Here is a 17,946-nt window from a genome sequence, read left to right as displayed (position 1 = left end):
ATTATGCTGGAATGATTTTCGGATTTTGAACAGTGTTTTCGTTCAAATTTATCTTTACATAAAAACTGTTTAAATTTCGATTACTTTTGAAACTGTGACTATTTTTCAATTAACACTTGTAAATTTGGCTATTTTTTAATTTCACCCTAGCTTTCACGTCCAATTCAATGTACTTGTCAGATCATTTTTTGCACAAAACGAATAACTAGATAGATAGCAAGTTGCTTAGGAAAAAAAAAAGATAGATAGCAAGTTCAAAGTGGATAAAGAAAGATACAAACAGAATAGAAAGGAAACATTAATAAATAATTAAATATATTTTATTTATGATTTGAATAATATATTTTGTTAGTTCTAATTTAGGTTTGGGGAATGAACTGAATTAAGTTAACTCTTGTTAGCATTACTAAGTGCTTTATAATGGTAAAGCTTGAGTCAAGGTTGTCATTTTTAGCCACAAGGCATCCAAATTTTGGCAAATTTGGCTAGGCTTTCAATTGGTCTTAAAAAGTAACACATCAAAGCTTATTGGATCAATTTAGGCTAGCTATAAGAATATTTTGTCAAAAGATAAAGTATACAATTGTTAGTTATTTTTTTTTTTCTAGAAAGAAAAGAAGTTTTTGGTTTGGTTTGTTGGGTATTTTCACCCACCTCTCTCCACTAAAAAAGGTAGCTTTTATTAAAATTGGTTATATATATATTGTCTTTATACTTGATATATTTTCTTTATTAATTACTTAAATGATAATTGAAGCTATGAAAATAACTCAATAAAATCACTTTTAAATTTACTGTACTAATGAAGTCATCCAATTTATCGCAGCCTATAAAATCATTTATGGTGCCGAAAAGGTGATGTTTTGCGGTCACTAAACTTTCGAGTTTCTAAGATAATCATCCAACTTAGGAATTTTCACAAAGTCTTTATTTATTTCTTACATAAACTCCTAAGTCAATAATATTTGTATTTTTTTTACCAGCTAAAATATTATTTACATGAGAATGCAGTGAGTCAATGACAAGAATGCCACTGCAACTTTCACGCGCGCACACCCCGCGGCCGCTCGTCCGACAAATCGCTTAACTTTCCATAGATCTATATTACGCTCCTCTCCATTATTCACTCTCTTTCTCTCCATTCGTAGAATCTCTTAAACCGCCGTATCTCTCTCTATTCTCTGTAATAAATAAATTCTCCTATTTAATAAAGAAGATACGGTACGCATGTATTGTAACATATATTACTAATAATTTACCTTTTCTACGAATTGTAACAGTAATCTGCATCTCCTTTTTGAACCCTAAAGGTCTTGATCTAGGTTTTTTTTTGTGTGTGTGAACTCACTTGAGAGGGAAATAATGGCGAGCTCTTACTCTGCTCCAATCGGAGCCACTCAGGTTTTTAAATCATCGCCTGTTTCACCATAATATGCAGTTTAATTCATTCTATAATATGCAGTTTAATTCATTGCCTTTTTTATGGATTTATCTTAATATGTATTTTTATTTTTATTTTGCTTTTTTGTGTGTTTTTAGGTGGGTTCGTACTTTGTGCAACAATATTATCAGGTACTTCAACAGCAACCTGATTATGTTCATCAGTTTTATACTGATGCCAGCTCTATTGTGAGAGTTGATGGTGATTCAAGTGAATCGGCTTCTGCTCTTGTGGTCAGATTCTCGCTTCTTTTATCCTTTTTTTTTTGTTTAGTAGGAATCTTAGATTTCAATTATGTTTCGAGATCTAATTTTGTTATGTATAACAATTATAAAAAACTTGCAAAATCAATACCTACTCGTTAAATAATTTGACTATGAAGATACTAATCCTTTAGGAAAACACTTTGTCCATTTATTTCAAAATCAGCTACCATCTATCAATAAATATCGTTCACATACACTCAAATCTGGATAGAGGCAAAAAGCACTAGGTGATTTCTTCTTATCTGCCTAAGCCCCTAGGTGATTCTTTTCATCTGCCTAAGCTCCTAGGTGATTCTTCTCCTCTGTCTAAGCTGGTAGAGAAGAAAAAAATTACCTGGTACATGTGTTAGTGGAGGTAGAAGGTACTCCTTGAAACAGCGGAGGTGCGTGCAGGCTAGCTCGGACACCACCGTCATACAAAAATCGATCAAATACTCCTTTCATAAAAAAGAAAATTGATTAACTATGCCTCAATCCAAAACTAGATAAGATATGCTATATGGATCCTTTGTATCCCCCTACCATTAAAGGAAAGGCTGACGGAAGGAGGGAGGTGTGGCGGGGAAGGAAAGGACTTTCTGAGATTGATATTCTTTTCCTATCAAAAATGAGGGAAGGTGGAGGAATGGAAAGCTCAGTTTATTTTTGGGACATTCACATTATCTCCTTTTCCTCTCATGCTCCCCTGGGCCCTGGGTCGGGAAAGGGTCAACACACAAATATTATTTCGAAGTACTCTTTGAGGTCATATCATTCCATAACTAGTGAATTATCTGTCGTTTTAAGGCAAATTGGGAGCTTTAGGAAGCTAGTGGTTCTCTAAAACTCTCAACGGAGAAGGGACCTAATGTACGGAATTTTATTTCTACATAGGTCTGCATTTTCCTGATTTCTCATTTGTTCAATACATTCTACCATTTAATTCTATTGTGATAATAACTGCATACAATGGCGAAGTGAAGAGAGAAATGCATCATGTAGATTGTCAATGATTAAATGATGCACTTCATGCTTAATATCCCACCTTGATGTCTAGATTTTGCTTGTCCTGGAGGCTTTTCTGATTAAATTGGTGACTTTTTTCACTGATTGCTTACCAATGATAAGCCCTGTAGAATGTAGGTTCGTCCATCTACCTTGAGAGAAACAGAGAAGAGAAGCGAATGAGAGATCTTAAGTTTCAGCTTTAATTATAAAGTGTTTAGACATTTAGATTGAATCTGCTGATTGTCTACCTTTATCATAGGTGGCTGCAAACGTGTAAACCATTTCATGCCATATACAGTTGAATACCTCTTGAGAATGCCACCATCTTATGTGTTGTTCATTATTGATATATGGATATTGTCTGAATAAATCAATCAACTACACCTCAATCCTACACTAGTTGGTATCAGCTATGTGAATTCTTTTCTCTCCATGACATCCATTTGAGCCATCTCTTTATGATACAAAATAATTTGTCTTTTACGGCAAATTAGGGGTTCTCTAGATTCATATGTTGACATACAAGGCTCTAGCCAGCGTAATGTGATTGAACAATGACTATAACCTATACCTCTTCTAACCAATGTAGGATTGTATACTAGCTCTTTTACGCCATTCCTCTGCCTCCGAAGTTGGAATGTAGCAGGTGGACTTTATTTATAAAAAAAGGTGTTGGAATGTAGCATGTGGATCTCCTATTTTTTCTAAGAATGCTTGTACCTGTCTTTTCGAATGCCTTTAAGGATCTGGCACAATTAGATTCTTTTGTACTTTGTGGAAATGGGTTGTACCGGACAACTAGTCGCATTACTAGATTCTCACTAGAATTCTGAAGAAAGTAATGAGGGCTCTGATTCTCTGATATAATGGAGAGTTGCTGTCCCTATTTAAGTTTATTGTTGAAAGGACCTTGTTGTTGCTTATCACTATTACTCTGTTTAGTTTCTAGCTAACCTTATTTCCTTGCTTGAGATAGTGTAACTAGCGTTTTTGTTGTTAATCTTATCATGTGTATGTCTTCACTGTACAGCAAATTCATACTCTAATCATGTCATTGAGTTTCTCTGGAATTAAGATCAAGACGATAAATTCTCTTGAATCTTGGAATGGCGGTGTTCTTGTTGTGGTCTCTGGTTCTGTCAAGATGAAGGATCTCAGTGGGTGGAGGAACTTTGTGCAAACATTTCTTCTTGCACCTCAGGAGAAGGGTTACTTTGTTCTGAATGATGTCTTTCATTTTGTTAATGAGGAGGGGAGTGAGCTTCCTCAAGCACCAGTAGGTTTACAGAACAATCTTGATGCTCAACCAACTGCTTCTTATCCTCTTGCAGAGCCACCAGGTATTGTTACATCTGGCTTGTATAAGATGTTAAACATGCCAAGATTTTTTAGTAACAACCTCAGTTTCCTATTTGTTGTATAAATAATTGAAAATTTCAAGGATGGAAAGAGCTCCTTGCTCTCAGTTATTACCCCATTATGGTTCTCTTTGCTATGTATGAGAGGGTTAATGTTACCTCTACACTGTGCCAAGGGATATTTGAAACCAGCATCACCTCTTTTAGTTTCCACCCAAAACTGTGATGCTCCCATTTTTTTCCCTTTTTTTGTGAAGGGTGTGGTAGGGGACAACTGCAGGACTTTATACTGGTTTTAGGTTCATATCCTTTGTGCATAACTTTCTCTCTCAGATATTTTGCGAGCGTTCTCAAAAGCATATTTGATACCTGACAATGTTAGCATATGACTTAACTTGTTATAACTATATTTGCAGCCCATGACTATGCCTTAGAGGTGGAGGCAACTGAATATGTGAATTCAGTTCATATACAAGGGAATGATGGTGTTGAAGAGTATAGTTATCCAGAGCATGATCACGAGCACCAATCTGAAGCTGAGGTTGAGGCTGAGCCTGATGAGCCTGAGGCAGAGTCTGAGGCTGAAGCTGAAGTGCCAGAGGAGGCTCATTTGCGAGAAGAAACTGCTCAAGTAAGGTCATTAGAGGAGGAAACTGCTTTGCCAAATAATGTGGTCAAAGTCGTGCCTGAGCCTGAGCCTGTTGCAGAAGAACCTGTTGGAGAGCCTTCAAAGTTTAGTTATGCTGCTATTGTAAGTACATCCATCTTGTGCACACCTTACAGCTTGATCTGCATTCGTCTCTTTATGCACGAGTAATAGATCCCTTTATGGTCATTCAACCCTGCCAGATAATTGCACGAATATTAGATCTTACGGTAGGTGCTTTGATACATTATTTAAACAGCAACTTGTCTATTACATGGAGTCTTGATCAGTTTGAATATTGCTTGGTATATTAGGCACATATCTTAAGTGAGAACTTCTTGTATAGACAGTGGATGAAGAAAAGTAGATTCATCCATGTGTAGAATATACATGGTGAAAGGAAGCAGTAAACAGTCATATTAGTAGAAGTTTGTCCAACTTTAGATTTTGTTTTGACTTCTGGCCCTTGTTAGTTCCTGGAACTTAACTGTAGACGTAGTATTATCGTAAAGTGTCTGCAATGGTCTTTTGTTCTTGATTTCTATTTGTAATGAGCTTAATTGGACATAGCATTTGATTGATCTTTTTTTCCCGAAACACGGCATTTAATTTGATTGATAGTTAAGAGCTCCAAAAGGAAAACCTGCACCATCAATTCGTATCCAGCCAACTTATACCAAGACTGCACCACCTGTTTCGGAGTGGCAACCTCCTGTTGAGCAGTCACACTCCATGTCCCCAGCTGTGCCGTATGCCAGTCTTGACCTGGCAGAGGAAGGATCATCTCAAGAAGGTAATACAATTACACTACATCTTAGGGTGTCATTATTCATAACAATTATAACATCTCTGAGTAACAGCAAGTGATAGAATCTGCTTTAGCATTCTTAGCATTCAATTATGTATTGTCGAGGTTAGCTTAATTATGACTTTCTTCTGACTTCCCCAGGGGAACCAAAGTCTGTCTACGTGAGGAATTTGCCATCTACTGTATCTTCTCTTGATATTTTGCAAGAGTTTAAGAACTTTGGGAAGATCAAGCAAGATGGTGTATTCTTAAGAAACCGCACGGTTAGTATATTTGGTGCTTCCTTATCTTGTTCCTTGTTGTCTATGCATGCTAATGTTTGGATTGCAATGGATTAACAGGATGTTGGCGTTTGCTATGCCTTTGTTGAGTTTGAAGAAGTCCAAGGTGTACAAAATGCAATCAAGGTTTGAACCTCACTAAGTTCGAGACTGTAATTTGGTCAACTTTTTCAATTGCTTGATATGACTCATTTTGGTGTACGTTATCCTTTGATGTGACTCTTCATAATTGTCCACTTCAACTTTTATGTTGGCTTTCTTTAGCATTTATATGATGCATATTTGAGATGTTTTAGGTTATATGGTAATTTCTATAATGTTCTTGTTTTTAATGGTTATGGATCTCGTTGGTGATCCATAGTTGATGTTGGAAATCATGTGGAGATATTCACTTGAGACATATTGAAGCTGAAGTTAGTTGTCTCAAGTTAATAGCATCTTCATGACTTCATCTCAATGTGTTTGACATACTTACTATTTGAAGAATCAAAGACATTCTTCTTACCATCTGTCCAAGAGTTACCCAATACTTGAGCTGGTAAGAGGTAGTAGGAACCCCGTGGAATTAGTCGAGTTGCACACAAGTTGGCCCGGGAACCACGGTTATCAAAGGAAAAAGAATCTGAGACATTCTTCTCTGACATGAACTGCCTGTTGTTATCTTTGTATTCTTATATTTGTCTTAGTACTTCCGCAATAATTAACCTGATTGATATCTCAATGTAGACCCTATCAGTTTCATTTTGTACTCCAGATTAGATTATTCCTTCTGGGTAGGGCTAAAATTTCATGATTACTGCCATATGTTTATATTCAGGGATTGCCTTTATATGTCGTGTGAACCCTTGTCATGTCTAGTATATCAAACAATTTTTTTCTACTTGCTTAGGCATCACCGATACAGTTGGCTGGAAGGCAAGTCTACATTGAGGAGAGGAGACTGATCAGCAGTAGCATTTCTCGTGGAGGAGGAAGTATGTGCCTCAAAACTGATATCAATTTTAAAATTTGATCTTATTTTTATGTTACCCTTGGATATTTGTCGTAATTCTTTGCCTTGGCATTTAACCTTCATTTGTTAGTCCATTTTTTTGAAGTGGGCATGGGTAGGAAATATTCCTCTTGCTGTTATTTTAAGATTGGGAGGTCAATTTTAAAATTCTAAAAATGGTTGTTCAGTATCATTGAGTGGGAAGCATGTGAAAATAGAATTTCTCATTTGCTTGGACTAGAATTGGTGATGGAATAATGTGGATAATATGTGTCAAGAAAAAAACTCACTTGGTGAAGAGTCAAATAGGATCTACGAGGGCATCCACCCGTTGAAGATAACACAATTCAGTAGACTTCCCCTATAGGTGAAAAGTACTCGTTTACCCTCTGGTGACTCAGTTAAATGCAGTGGTGCGAGCAAAACTATACACTGGTTGTTGCACCTAGTATTATAGATAGTCCTTATAAGGTTTAAGGTGTTGAACAAGCGGCGAGCCCATTGAAGGGAAGTCTTGGTTGGTGGCAGACTAGGACAGAATTAAACAAAAAAGAACCCCGAATTGGCATGCCCATTAATTTTGGTTTCCCTAGTAGTGTCCTTGGCTTAATTCCAATGTGGAATATGAGTCTTGGGCTTGCACCAACCTGAGGTATCACACATTGCTAGGCTCTTTTTATGTCAATACCCCTCTGCTCGGCATAAGGAGTCTCTGTATGGTATATTAGAGTGTGCAGTTTTTTTTCTTCATGATTGTCCCATTTGTTAACTGAAGTTGCCCTTCTACATCTGCCTTGGTTCATGAGAAATTTTATTGTATGAGTGCAGATAGCTGATAAAGGAGGTGGTGATATAATTGCTATCATTTGGTTAAAAAACTGTGTAGTGCTTGTTGCTGTTTGGTTTGCGTATTTGACCCTCTTTCGCTAACATTCTTCTCTAAATGCCTTGATCAGGAAGGGGAAGAGGCAGAGGAGGTCGTCCTGGCGGGCGAACTTTTGGTAGGGGAAGCAATCCAGATGACAGAGTGAAGAGCAACGGCTTTCGTGGTATATGATGATACTAGAGCATGAATGGCCAGTCTTGCATACTAAGTTACGATTCTGCTGTTGGGATCGATAAGGAACGTGGTTACTGGTTAGCTTTTATATTTTTGATGTTATTGTCTTTCTATGGAAGGATTATATTGCTATCAGTTCTCTTTTCCCCGAGCATTTTGAGAGAGATTTTTCCCATCTTTCTCCTGTAGCTTAAGGTGTGTTAGTATTCTGCTCTTAATTCTTTTTTGTCCTGCAATTCTAGAGGCAATACTTGTATTTTTGGAGTGATGCAAAGTGTGAGAAATATTGAGCATAGCTGAAAGTATGGCCTATGGAGTTACGTAGTCCTCTATTTCTTTTTTCTGTGTTTTGTCATGATATCTTTATGGTTCTCATAATGAAAACAGTGAGTCGAGCAGAAAATCCAACATTCCCCTGTGCATACCTGCATAAGCTGCATGTATATGGGTGTTAAGACGTACAGAAGTAGTAAGCTGTTAATATAGATGATGATTCATGGGTATTATTTATGTAGCGTTTTGCCTCAAATAGAATAGATCAAGGTTCAAATTTCAACAGCGGCCAAAATACTAGGCGATTTCTTCTTATCTGCGTGAATTTTACTGGGTGGAATTACCTAATATCACAAATTGGCTCGATATGAGGTTCCTATTGACTCAAAATACTAGGTGATTTCTTCTATTGTCGTATCCGTATTGACTCGGCCACTGTTGCAGCCAGAGCCGATTTAGTATGATTGAAGTAGCTCATTCAGCTTAACTTGTTTATATAGAACGCTTAATTCTTGAAATGAGCAGTCTTTAAGGAACAGGAAAGGTGGATCTGAAGCAGGGAAAGAAAGCTACCTTATTTATGAAAAATCAGAGGTTGACATAAAATGGGAACATATGCATAAATTTATAAAGGTGAATGAATTCAATAGCTAAAATGTGTAAAGCCAAAATTGTAACTCGTTCTTGCTGGTTGTATCTCTTCAATATAAATTTTGATGGATGTACGAATATCCATTTGACACTTTTGGCTGCATCCTAAGTCAAGTCAAGGTGTAAATATTTATTAACGCTCGCTGTCTTTCTCTTTATCCCTACGTCCAAAATTAAACTAAACTTGTCAGCATTTATGACATTAAAGTATTCTTCGAGAGAAGGGATAATTTGCTATTGCAATTTGCAAGGAATAGAAAAGTTTAGATATTTTTGGAGGATAACTTCAAATATTTTTTTATAGTACTCTTTTTTTCAACTTCAATATAATATTGTCCAAACACCTACGTAAGATGACTATGTTTGACTCAATGATGCCCCATTATAGTTGAAAGGCGGTATAATTATTGTGCAGTTATATTTGTTCCTATATATCAATTCTACTACTCCTCTCTTACTTAATGGTGAAGGCAAATAGCCACAAGAAAAATTACGGAACGAGCTTCATTTGCCAGGAAAGAAGAAAATGATGGATTAGTGCCAATAGGATGTCCATTTAGAAGGTAAAGGAAGTAAAGAAAACTTGGAAGAAAAAGGGTCTCAATTTCTTAGGTGATAGCTACTCAGGACCCAGAGCCCAAGGTATAAAGATATAGACAAAAGAAGAGAATCTCGGACCGCACATCTTCACTTTGCTCTTGAAATAAACAGACAAAAATGCCCTCAGCGTTTTGATCAAGTGGTAAAAGCGCAATGCATGGGGTATTGATTAGGTGGAGCGCAAAGGAGTCCGGAACCTAAATAATGTGTGTTTGGACACAAATAAGTGTATTAAAAAAAAATGACATTTCTATATATAGCGTGCAACAACAACACGTTATATATTAACGGTAACGTCTGTCGTTAAGTATAGCATATTACACACTATATGTGTCAGACGATTTGACTTCTCATATAGCGTGTTCGAATTAAACGCTATATATAGCGTTTTCAAATCATACGCTATATATAGCGTTTAATTTGAACTCGTCTTCTTCCTCGACAGAACCCTCCCCCATTTTTTTACAAACCCTCGCAACACTATATTGTTGATCAACATTTGGTTACACCCAAACCAACTTGTTGAAAGCACTTAATAGCATGTGGTAGCTGGACCATTTTCCACAAGAGCATAACCTTCTAGATTCATTTACAGTATGTACATTATTACCTCGATTTTGATGAATAGCGGTGCGAACTTCAAAAACATTTCTTTCGTTATCATACTGCAAAAATGAATGCCAATGTGCGCGCCGTCTATATTTCTCAAATCTTTTCATAGGCACTGGCATAAATTCAACACCATTTTTCCATCAATGATGTTGCAGCTGCAGACCTTTCAACAAACCTCTCCGCCATCTGCTTGAATGACAACCGCACCATGGCTGTGACAGGCAATCCTCTTGCAGACTTTAATAACCCGTTGAAAGACTCTGACACATTTGTAGTCAGAGTTCTCCATCGTCTGCCACCATCCGCATGCAATGTCCACTTTTCAGGGTCATGTCGCATTAACCAACGATAGGCTGCCTCGTCTTCTTGCCTGATATATTCCATGTGCATCCGGAATTTATGTTGTTGATGGTCTGTTGCTGCCATCCACATCAAATCATGAAGATCCTTGTTGGGATATGCCTTCTGAAAATTAGCTTTAAAGTGCCTAACATAGTAACAATGATAGACATAAGGTTCTTGCCATGCAGGCAAGTTCTCCACAGAACTTAAGATACCACCGTGTCGATCGGATATTAGACAAATACCGGAACGCTGTTTCACAACGTGCTTTTTCAAGTGGTTCAAAAATAGTGTCCACGTCTCTTGGATTTTATTGGCACAAATAGCAAAAGCTAGAGGAAATATTTGTCCATTAGCATCTACTGCCACGACTATCAACAGTTTGATATCGTACTTTCCATAGACATGAGTGTCGTCTATGGATATTAAGGGCCGACAATGCGAAAAATCATCAACTGCTGGTTTAAACGCCTAGAAAACGTAATCGAACATATATTCTGGTTTACCTGGAATACGCTCAAGCTTCCATTCAACAACCGTCCCGGGGTTAAACTGCTGCAGTGCAGCCATGTACCTAGGGAGATCTGCAAATGACTTATCCCAGTTACCATAGACTATTTCAAACGCTCTTTTCCGCCCGAAATATGCCTTTCTTTTAGTAATTGTATGGCAATGTTCCCGGTGGACTGCTGTAATGCACTCTTTGATTTTATACCTTATGGTTGCTTCGATGTGTGGAATAAGAACAAGAGAAATCAAATCAATATCCAAGTTGAAATGATCCCCGTTGAATGTGTCCATTTCGCATCTGTGGGTGGGAATGTATTTACCCACTTTCCACATACCTGTCTTCTTCTTCATCGCAGGCAACATCCAATGACATGGCCAAAACCACATGTGACAAACAACCTTGTATACAACCGGACTTGACTCCCATACCGTCATCTCACAACACTCTTTTACGTTGTGCATTTTACAAGCCCTGCTTAGGCGCGCTTTATCAGGAAAAAGCATGCCCTTTGCCAGCACCGTTGGTCTAGACTCATCCCACATTGCTGTCCGAATTTCATCAAAATCCCTTGTTAGAGCTTCCACATCCGACATGTTTGGCAAGTTATCAAGGTAAGGAACCTCCCTTGAATGAAACAGCACTCGAGACTCATGCACTCTTCGTCTAGGGGGTGGAGCATACTCTCTCGTCAAATCATGTCCTTCCTTGTCATCCTCCTCATCACCATCCTCACGATGAAAGGGTGTATCGTCTCCAGATTCATCAGCATTGTTGTTGTAATCACTGTTCTCTTTCTCACTCTGTGCATTTGCTAGATCCCGATTTAATACGTCGTCTTCGGGCAATTGAGTGAGTACATTTGCTTCAACTTGCTCGTTTTCACTGCACAACCAACAAATTAATAAGATGCTAAATTTACAAAATAATTTTCATATAGTCGTATCACTTCACTTACAAGTCGTAATGTGATGAAATTCCATGATGGACATTTTCATGAGGTGATAGCTCCCGGATGGACCACTTTGATCCAACACACCAAAACTATGCTCGGGTTCATTATTTATAAAACTCATATCCGGTTTGTACCCTTTGTTAAATATATGAGCGTTAATACAAATTGAATACAACAAAATTGTACATCATACCACAAAGGAAAATTGAAGCTTACCACTCGTCTTGTGAATTATGTAAAGCAGGCGGGGATAAGTTTAAATCAAGAAAAACTCTTTCATCAGGAACATGTCCGGCAAAAACTCCTCCAGAATAGCCAGCCGATGACTGGGGGTTATTCGGAACATGTCCGACCACCTCATTGTTTGGAACATCTTCGACCTTGACGTACATATCCAACATATTTATTACAAGATATTCCCGGTATTCATCCGGAGTCCTCAGAAAATCCCTCAAAGTTTCATCATCGTAGATGTTTAACTCCGAGTAAAAAGCGGCCCCTTGCGGAGTGACGGAATACAGATATCTTCCAGTTACTTTAAGTATCACTGGACGTTACCTCTTTCCCATTTTTTTGCATAACAACGATATCAATTTATCATACTCTAGTGTAATTGGTAATTTAACATGACCCTGTGGAGATAAACTCTACCTCACAGAGTTATTCTCCGTCACAACCTCACCCCCTCCCCCCCCCCCCATATAATGAAGTTCTTATTCTACGCTCTTCAGACATTGCGAAAAAAATGCTTCAGAGTTTAACAATAAGAAAATATTGAAGAGAATTAGAATTGTATGTGAACGATTTTTTCAAATACTCTGACCACTTTATATAGGAAATGGCTAGTCCGGAAGGTAGAAATTTTTGGATATATAACGTTTTCTAAACACAAGCTATACATTGAAATAATTGTGATTGTCAGTTCATTTATTGGTGGGGCCAAAATCAGAGGATATCGTTTTCTGTTTGTACGTTATACATATAGCGTGTAACAACAACACGCTATACTTAACGGCAGACGTTACCGTTAATATATAGCGTGTTGTTGTTGCACGCTATATATAAAAATGTCTCTTTTTTTAATACACTTATTTGTGTGTTTTGAGTCCAAACACACATTATTTAGGTTCCGAACTCTAGCGCAAAGCATGTTGTGTTGATTAGGTATATGTCCCATGTTTCAGCTCATTATTCACTGAATTGCGAAACTACATATTGTGTAGATTATAGAAGTATATCACAAGTTTAAACTCATTATCCACCAAATTTCAAATCGTCTACTGAAATTGCTCGATTTTGAAAAAGACTAAATTTACTTACTTTTTTCTAATATTTCCTTTTAGTGAAGTCATCAATTTTGACACTTTAGTATAAAAGAAACTGCAGTATGTTGATCCATAACTTTTTTCATAAAGCAGTTCACATATGGATGTACAATCATATTATTTCCATCAAAAGAAAAAGAAGCATTAATACAACTAATTCCTAGTGCTTAGTCTTACAGAGACAACTCTTTCATGTTTAATTCACCACTATTTACTTTGTACTTCAAAACTTGGTTAAGAAGGAAATCCTGGAAATTGGAGCCAATACAAAACACAAAAGGCAGATCTTTCTTTCCTTCATCACCACACTATCTCCTCTTTCTTTACAGTTTATAAACCCAATCATGCAAACTAACTTTACACTTTTGTCTTTTCTAGAGCCATCTCCTCAAAATCTCTGCCCCATTTTGTCATTCCTTTAGCAATTGACCTACATACATTGCATGATCAAGTGTTATCACAATAAACACCTCAATTAAATATATAAGTAAATTTTAATGAAATGTATATTTTTAACCGCTCCCAAATATAATCGTCAATATATATATGTGTGTGTGTATTACATACAAAATAAATACATATTTTATACATTTTTTGGCTACCGAATACAATAAGTTACGACCGACAAAGCCAATTTCGTATTTTGCCCTGAATATTAATCATAAATCTTTTAATTATTGTATATCCAAGAATGTGGTCTAACAGTTAAAGAAGTGGGGGATGAAAGTCGGGAAGCTTGAGACTAAATTCCACGAGAGACAAAAATACTAGATATTGTCCATCTGCCTAAGCCCCGGTCGATACTGAATAAATTTATATGATACTTGTGTTGGCGAGAGATAGCAAGTATTCAGTAGAATAATCAACATGCGCATACGCTAGTCCGAAAACCACTATTATTAACAAACAAACAAATAAATAAAGCAACATACGCGTAAGTTGGTTCGAACACCACCATTATCAACAAAGAATTAAATAAATCTTTCTATTATTAAAAACTACACCAATTTTCTCTTTTAAGAGTTCCAATATGAACAGTGGAACTATTCTTAGGAACTTAAAGAACAATTAAAAATAGTCAAAAGCTGTGTAATACTAACCTCATCCTCCACCATACTTAGATTTACTCTTTTTCTTGAAAGCTGATCTTGTAACTAGCAAACAAGCAACTCCCAACCCCACACCAACCATTCCACCCAAAACTATAGCCACTGTCTTTTGAGTACTCTCCCTTGTTCCTACACCATCAACAAATACAGTAGATATTTCAATAATTAAAAACCTTGATCAATTCAAACTTATCTACTACTCCTATTGTGAAAATGATCTCAGAAACACATTAAACAAAAAAAAAAAGAATTTAAATTAATGAAAGCTACTTGGTAATACAAGTCTTAATCAATGCACAAAATACTTCAGGACTATTGCTATGAACATAACTTCACAAAGTCATCAAAAAAGAAACTTCAATTATACAATTACAACTACTACATCTTAGTCGCATCCGAGGGCAGTCTAGTGGTTAATAAAGTATGTTAAAATATAAGAAACAATTTCAATTATGAATTTTAGAAGAGGGAAAAAATATTTGATGATTTCTTTTATCTTTCTAAGCTTAGGCAAATAGAATTACTGAGTTGTCACACCTAGTGAATTAGTGGATGTACATGTAACTTAGCCCTGGCACCATCATTATAAATAAATTTTAAAAAAATACACTATACAATTCCAAAGTAGTTTAAAATCGACCATATGAATCTTCTATATCAATCTTACTTCATTTGAATTCATTTCATTCAATTATTAATTAATTTGTCTTTTAGAACAACATTACTATACCAACTAGAACCTTGGAACAAAGATAAAGTTATTCGCATGACTAGGTTCGAGTCGTGGAAGCGGCCCTAATATTTGCATTAAGGTAGACCGTAGACCGTCTACATCACACCCCTTGAGGTGCGAGCCTTCCCTGAATCCTATGTGAACGCGGAATACCTTGTGCACCGAACTGTCTTTTTATTTATTTATTACTATACTGATAAGTGATAATATTAAAAAATTACCTGATGGAGAAAGTGATTTACTGGGCACACCATTAGGATAATAAGTGTAACTAATATAGCACTGTTGCAGATATATCTGAGCAGAAATAGAATTCCCACATTCACTTTTAGCTTTCCCAACAGCATTTTTCACACAGTTCACACAGTCCCCACTCTCTAAATCACCTTCACACTGACCCAACACATAAACCGACTGATACCCACCTGCATAAAACCCATTCCCACTCGAAACCCCTTTACTTATTTCTCCTAATGCAGTCTCAAGCCTATCACTAAACCCAGTTCCACTCGCCTGAGTTGACCCGCAAACCTTAAACAGCAACTCAGTGGGTCCCACTGTCTGAAACCCAGCAACCTCGTACCTTAAGTAACACCCAATAAGCTGAATTCTTGCTGCTATAGATTCTCCACATAGTTTTTGGGACATGTTTGGTATTTTCTTGACACAATTATTACAGTCAGAGTTTGAAAGATCACCTCTGCATTGAAAAAGACCAGAAATTGCTGAACTGCCACTACCAGCTGTGGTTTTGTAGAATTTTGAGGTTAAAGATTGAGAAACTAAGCTGTCAAAAAGGGTGTTAAGTGTTTGTGAGTAAAACCCAGATGGGAATTTTTGGTTAGCACAGCCTTTGTACACAAAGTTTGTGAGTTGTTCAGATGATGAAGAAACAAGATTAATGGAGAATAATATTGAAGAGAGAAATAAGAAAAGGATGGAGAATGTTTTTTGGGGAATTTGAGATGGACCCATTTTAGGATTTGAATATTGGAATAAGTATAAACATGAGATGAGATGAGATGCTTGTTGGAAGAATTTGATGTGTGTTGGGGGTGGATTTGGTTTTTTGGTGTGTTTCTAGAGGCTATTTATTAGGCTAAGAACAAAGAAGAAAGTGAAATAGTAGTGAACTTTTTTGTAAAGAAAAAAGGGAAATTTCATTAGGGGGCTTTTTTATGGTTATGGGATATAACTTCCTTTTTAAGTACTTAGCCTTGCCTAAATAGTTGGCAATTTTTTTTAATTAAATGAATGCCATGACATGCATTATTATACTATGGTCATTTTTCCGACCAGTTTGCTTGCATTCTGATTATTTAATCGGATATTTGGTTATTTTTTATTTGGACAGAATTATTCTGTTCGTCCTGACTTAGACAAATGAAGAAGAAATTAACTTTTATCTTTGTTGATGTTTAAATTTAAGTTTTCCATAATTTTCACTTACTTAGTTGGCCATTAGGTTATACCTTTGAAAGTTTGAACTCACATCATTTTTAATGGGATTGAATAAATAGATTTCTGGTACTACCAATAATAGTACATGTATCATGTAACCAATGGGTTTAACCGAAATTCCGTCAAATAACACTCACACAAACATACATATATATATAACTAAATTTTAATAAATATTAAATGTTAAATGTTAAATTCATAATTTCAAAAAATACAATGAAATCATTAGTAATAAACTAAAGGTCAAATCTATCAAATTTAATATGAATTTGTCTCTGACTCTTAATATTAGTTGTCGATAGAGAGCCCGTTTGAATTTACTTATTTGAAGTGCTTTTAAGCTAAATAACTTTTAAGTCATTTTGTAGTATTCGAATAAAGTAAAAATTGTTTTTAAGCACTTGTATTAAAGCTAAAATGACCCAAAAAAGTCAAAATTTAAATTTATAACTTATGATTTATGCTTGAAAGTCACTTTAAGAGCTCGTTTAGATTAGATGATTGTAAATAGCTGATAAGCTTGAACTTTGAAGTGCTGAAAAATATTTTTAAGTGCTGAAACTTATTTATTAAATAAGCATTTATGTGTTTGGATAGACGTGCTGAAACTAATAATAAGCAGATGATGTGTTTGGTAGAAAAAAAAGTAATAAGTTACTATTTATTAAAATGACTAAAGTATCCTTAAAAACTTTACAAAATATTATAAATTAAAAAGATTGTTTTTTGTAAAGAAAAAGATGAACAACGAATATGGAATGAAAAAAAAGTTAGAAAATTTATTTTGGGAAAAATATTTTGTGAATTAGAAAATATTATTAAAGATAAACTAGTAAAAGTCTTGGTCAAACTAAAAGTGCTTATAAGTTAAAAAATCATAAGTTGCGGGTGACCAACTTATAACTTATGGCTGATTTTAGCTTATAAGCAAATCACTTTAGGTATTTACCAAGCGCGACATAAGTCAAAAAGTACTTATACGCCAATTTCTTAGTCAAACACCCTCTAAATAAGCTCATCCAAACGAGCTCAGAAATTTGTTCTCACTCACTTCCCGTTGTTATACCCAACTCCTTTTCTTTAGTTAAGTTTAAAAGAAATCATACTTTGCAAAACTTTCTTAACAGAGTAAAAAAATGTGTAATCAAATAGTAAATCTTATGACAGTCATTAATGCCATATTTTATTGGAATTTCATATAGTTTCTGGTACTAATTAGTAGGCAAATGAACAAACAGAATGTGATTTGCCTGCCAAATGTACGACAGTGTCTGGCTAATGAGCAGCGAGGAAAAGGAGAATGTGATTTGTTTGCCTTTTGGTTGGGACATTTGGCTCTGTTACTTATAACATCGTAAATTTATAACTGTATATCAGTATTATATGACTAATAAAGATTGAAAGGAAATGAGGTGAAAATAGGAGACTGACAATCTATTGATACTGCAAAGTATAACCGTACGAAATTGTTAGGTAATAACTAGGGCGAGAACAACGAGTTGTGTACCTTATTGACGCAGCGGAAACTGTTGAACTCAC

The 17,946-nt window shown here is 35.9% G+C and overlaps 2 protein-coding genes across 3 annotated transcripts; one reads left to right on the top strand and one right to left on the bottom strand.

The window, feature by feature from the left end:
* Window positions 1-1,134: 1,134 nt before the first annotated feature.
* LOC104238074 (nuclear transport factor 2) lies at window positions 1,135-8,181 on the top strand. The gene is made up of 10 exons (XM_009792350.2): window positions 1,135-1,221; window positions 1,311-1,401; window positions 1,540-1,674; window positions 3,725-4,034; window positions 4,469-4,803; window positions 5,320-5,491; window positions 5,648-5,769; window positions 5,848-5,913; window positions 6,677-6,761; window positions 7,735-8,181. The coding sequence occupies exons 2-10, from the start codon at window positions 1,363-1,365 to the stop codon at window positions 7,833-7,835; spliced, it is 1,365 nt and encodes a 454-aa protein (XP_009790652.1). The 5' UTR covers window positions 1,135-1,221; window positions 1,311-1,362; the 3' UTR covers window positions 7,836-8,181.
* A 4,969-nt stretch (window positions 8,182-13,150) lies between these two features.
* LOC104238076 (plasmodesmata-located protein 2) lies at window positions 13,151-16,053 on the bottom strand. Of its 2 annotated transcripts, XM_009792351.2 has the most exons (3): window positions 15,168-16,042; window positions 14,205-14,342; window positions 13,151-13,534 (listed from the first exon to the last, which is right to left on the bottom strand). In XM_009792351.2, exons 1-2 carry the CDS (start codon window positions 15,919-15,921, stop codon window positions 14,206-14,208), a joined length of 891 nt encoding a protein of 296 aa, XP_009790653.1. In that variant the 5' UTR covers window positions 15,922-16,042; the 3' UTR covers window positions 13,151-13,534; window position 14,205. The 2 variants fall into 2 exon arrangements, with proteins under 2 accessions (XP_009790653.1, XP_070003795.1); XM_070147694.1 differs by lacking the exon at window positions 14,205-14,342 and having other exon boundaries at window positions 15,168-16,053.
* Between the last annotated feature and the right edge of the window lie 1,893 nt (window positions 16,054-17,946).

The sequence above is a fragment of the Nicotiana sylvestris genome, chromosome 6 (genome assembly GCF_000393655.2).
Source record: "Nicotiana sylvestris chromosome 6, ASM39365v2, whole genome shotgun sequence".
Lineage (NCBI taxonomy): Eukaryota > Viridiplantae > Streptophyta > Magnoliopsida > Solanales > Solanaceae > Nicotiana > Nicotiana sylvestris.
The sequence above is the reverse complement of the archived record's forward strand: the minus strand, read 5'-3'. Positions and strand labels throughout refer to the sequence as shown.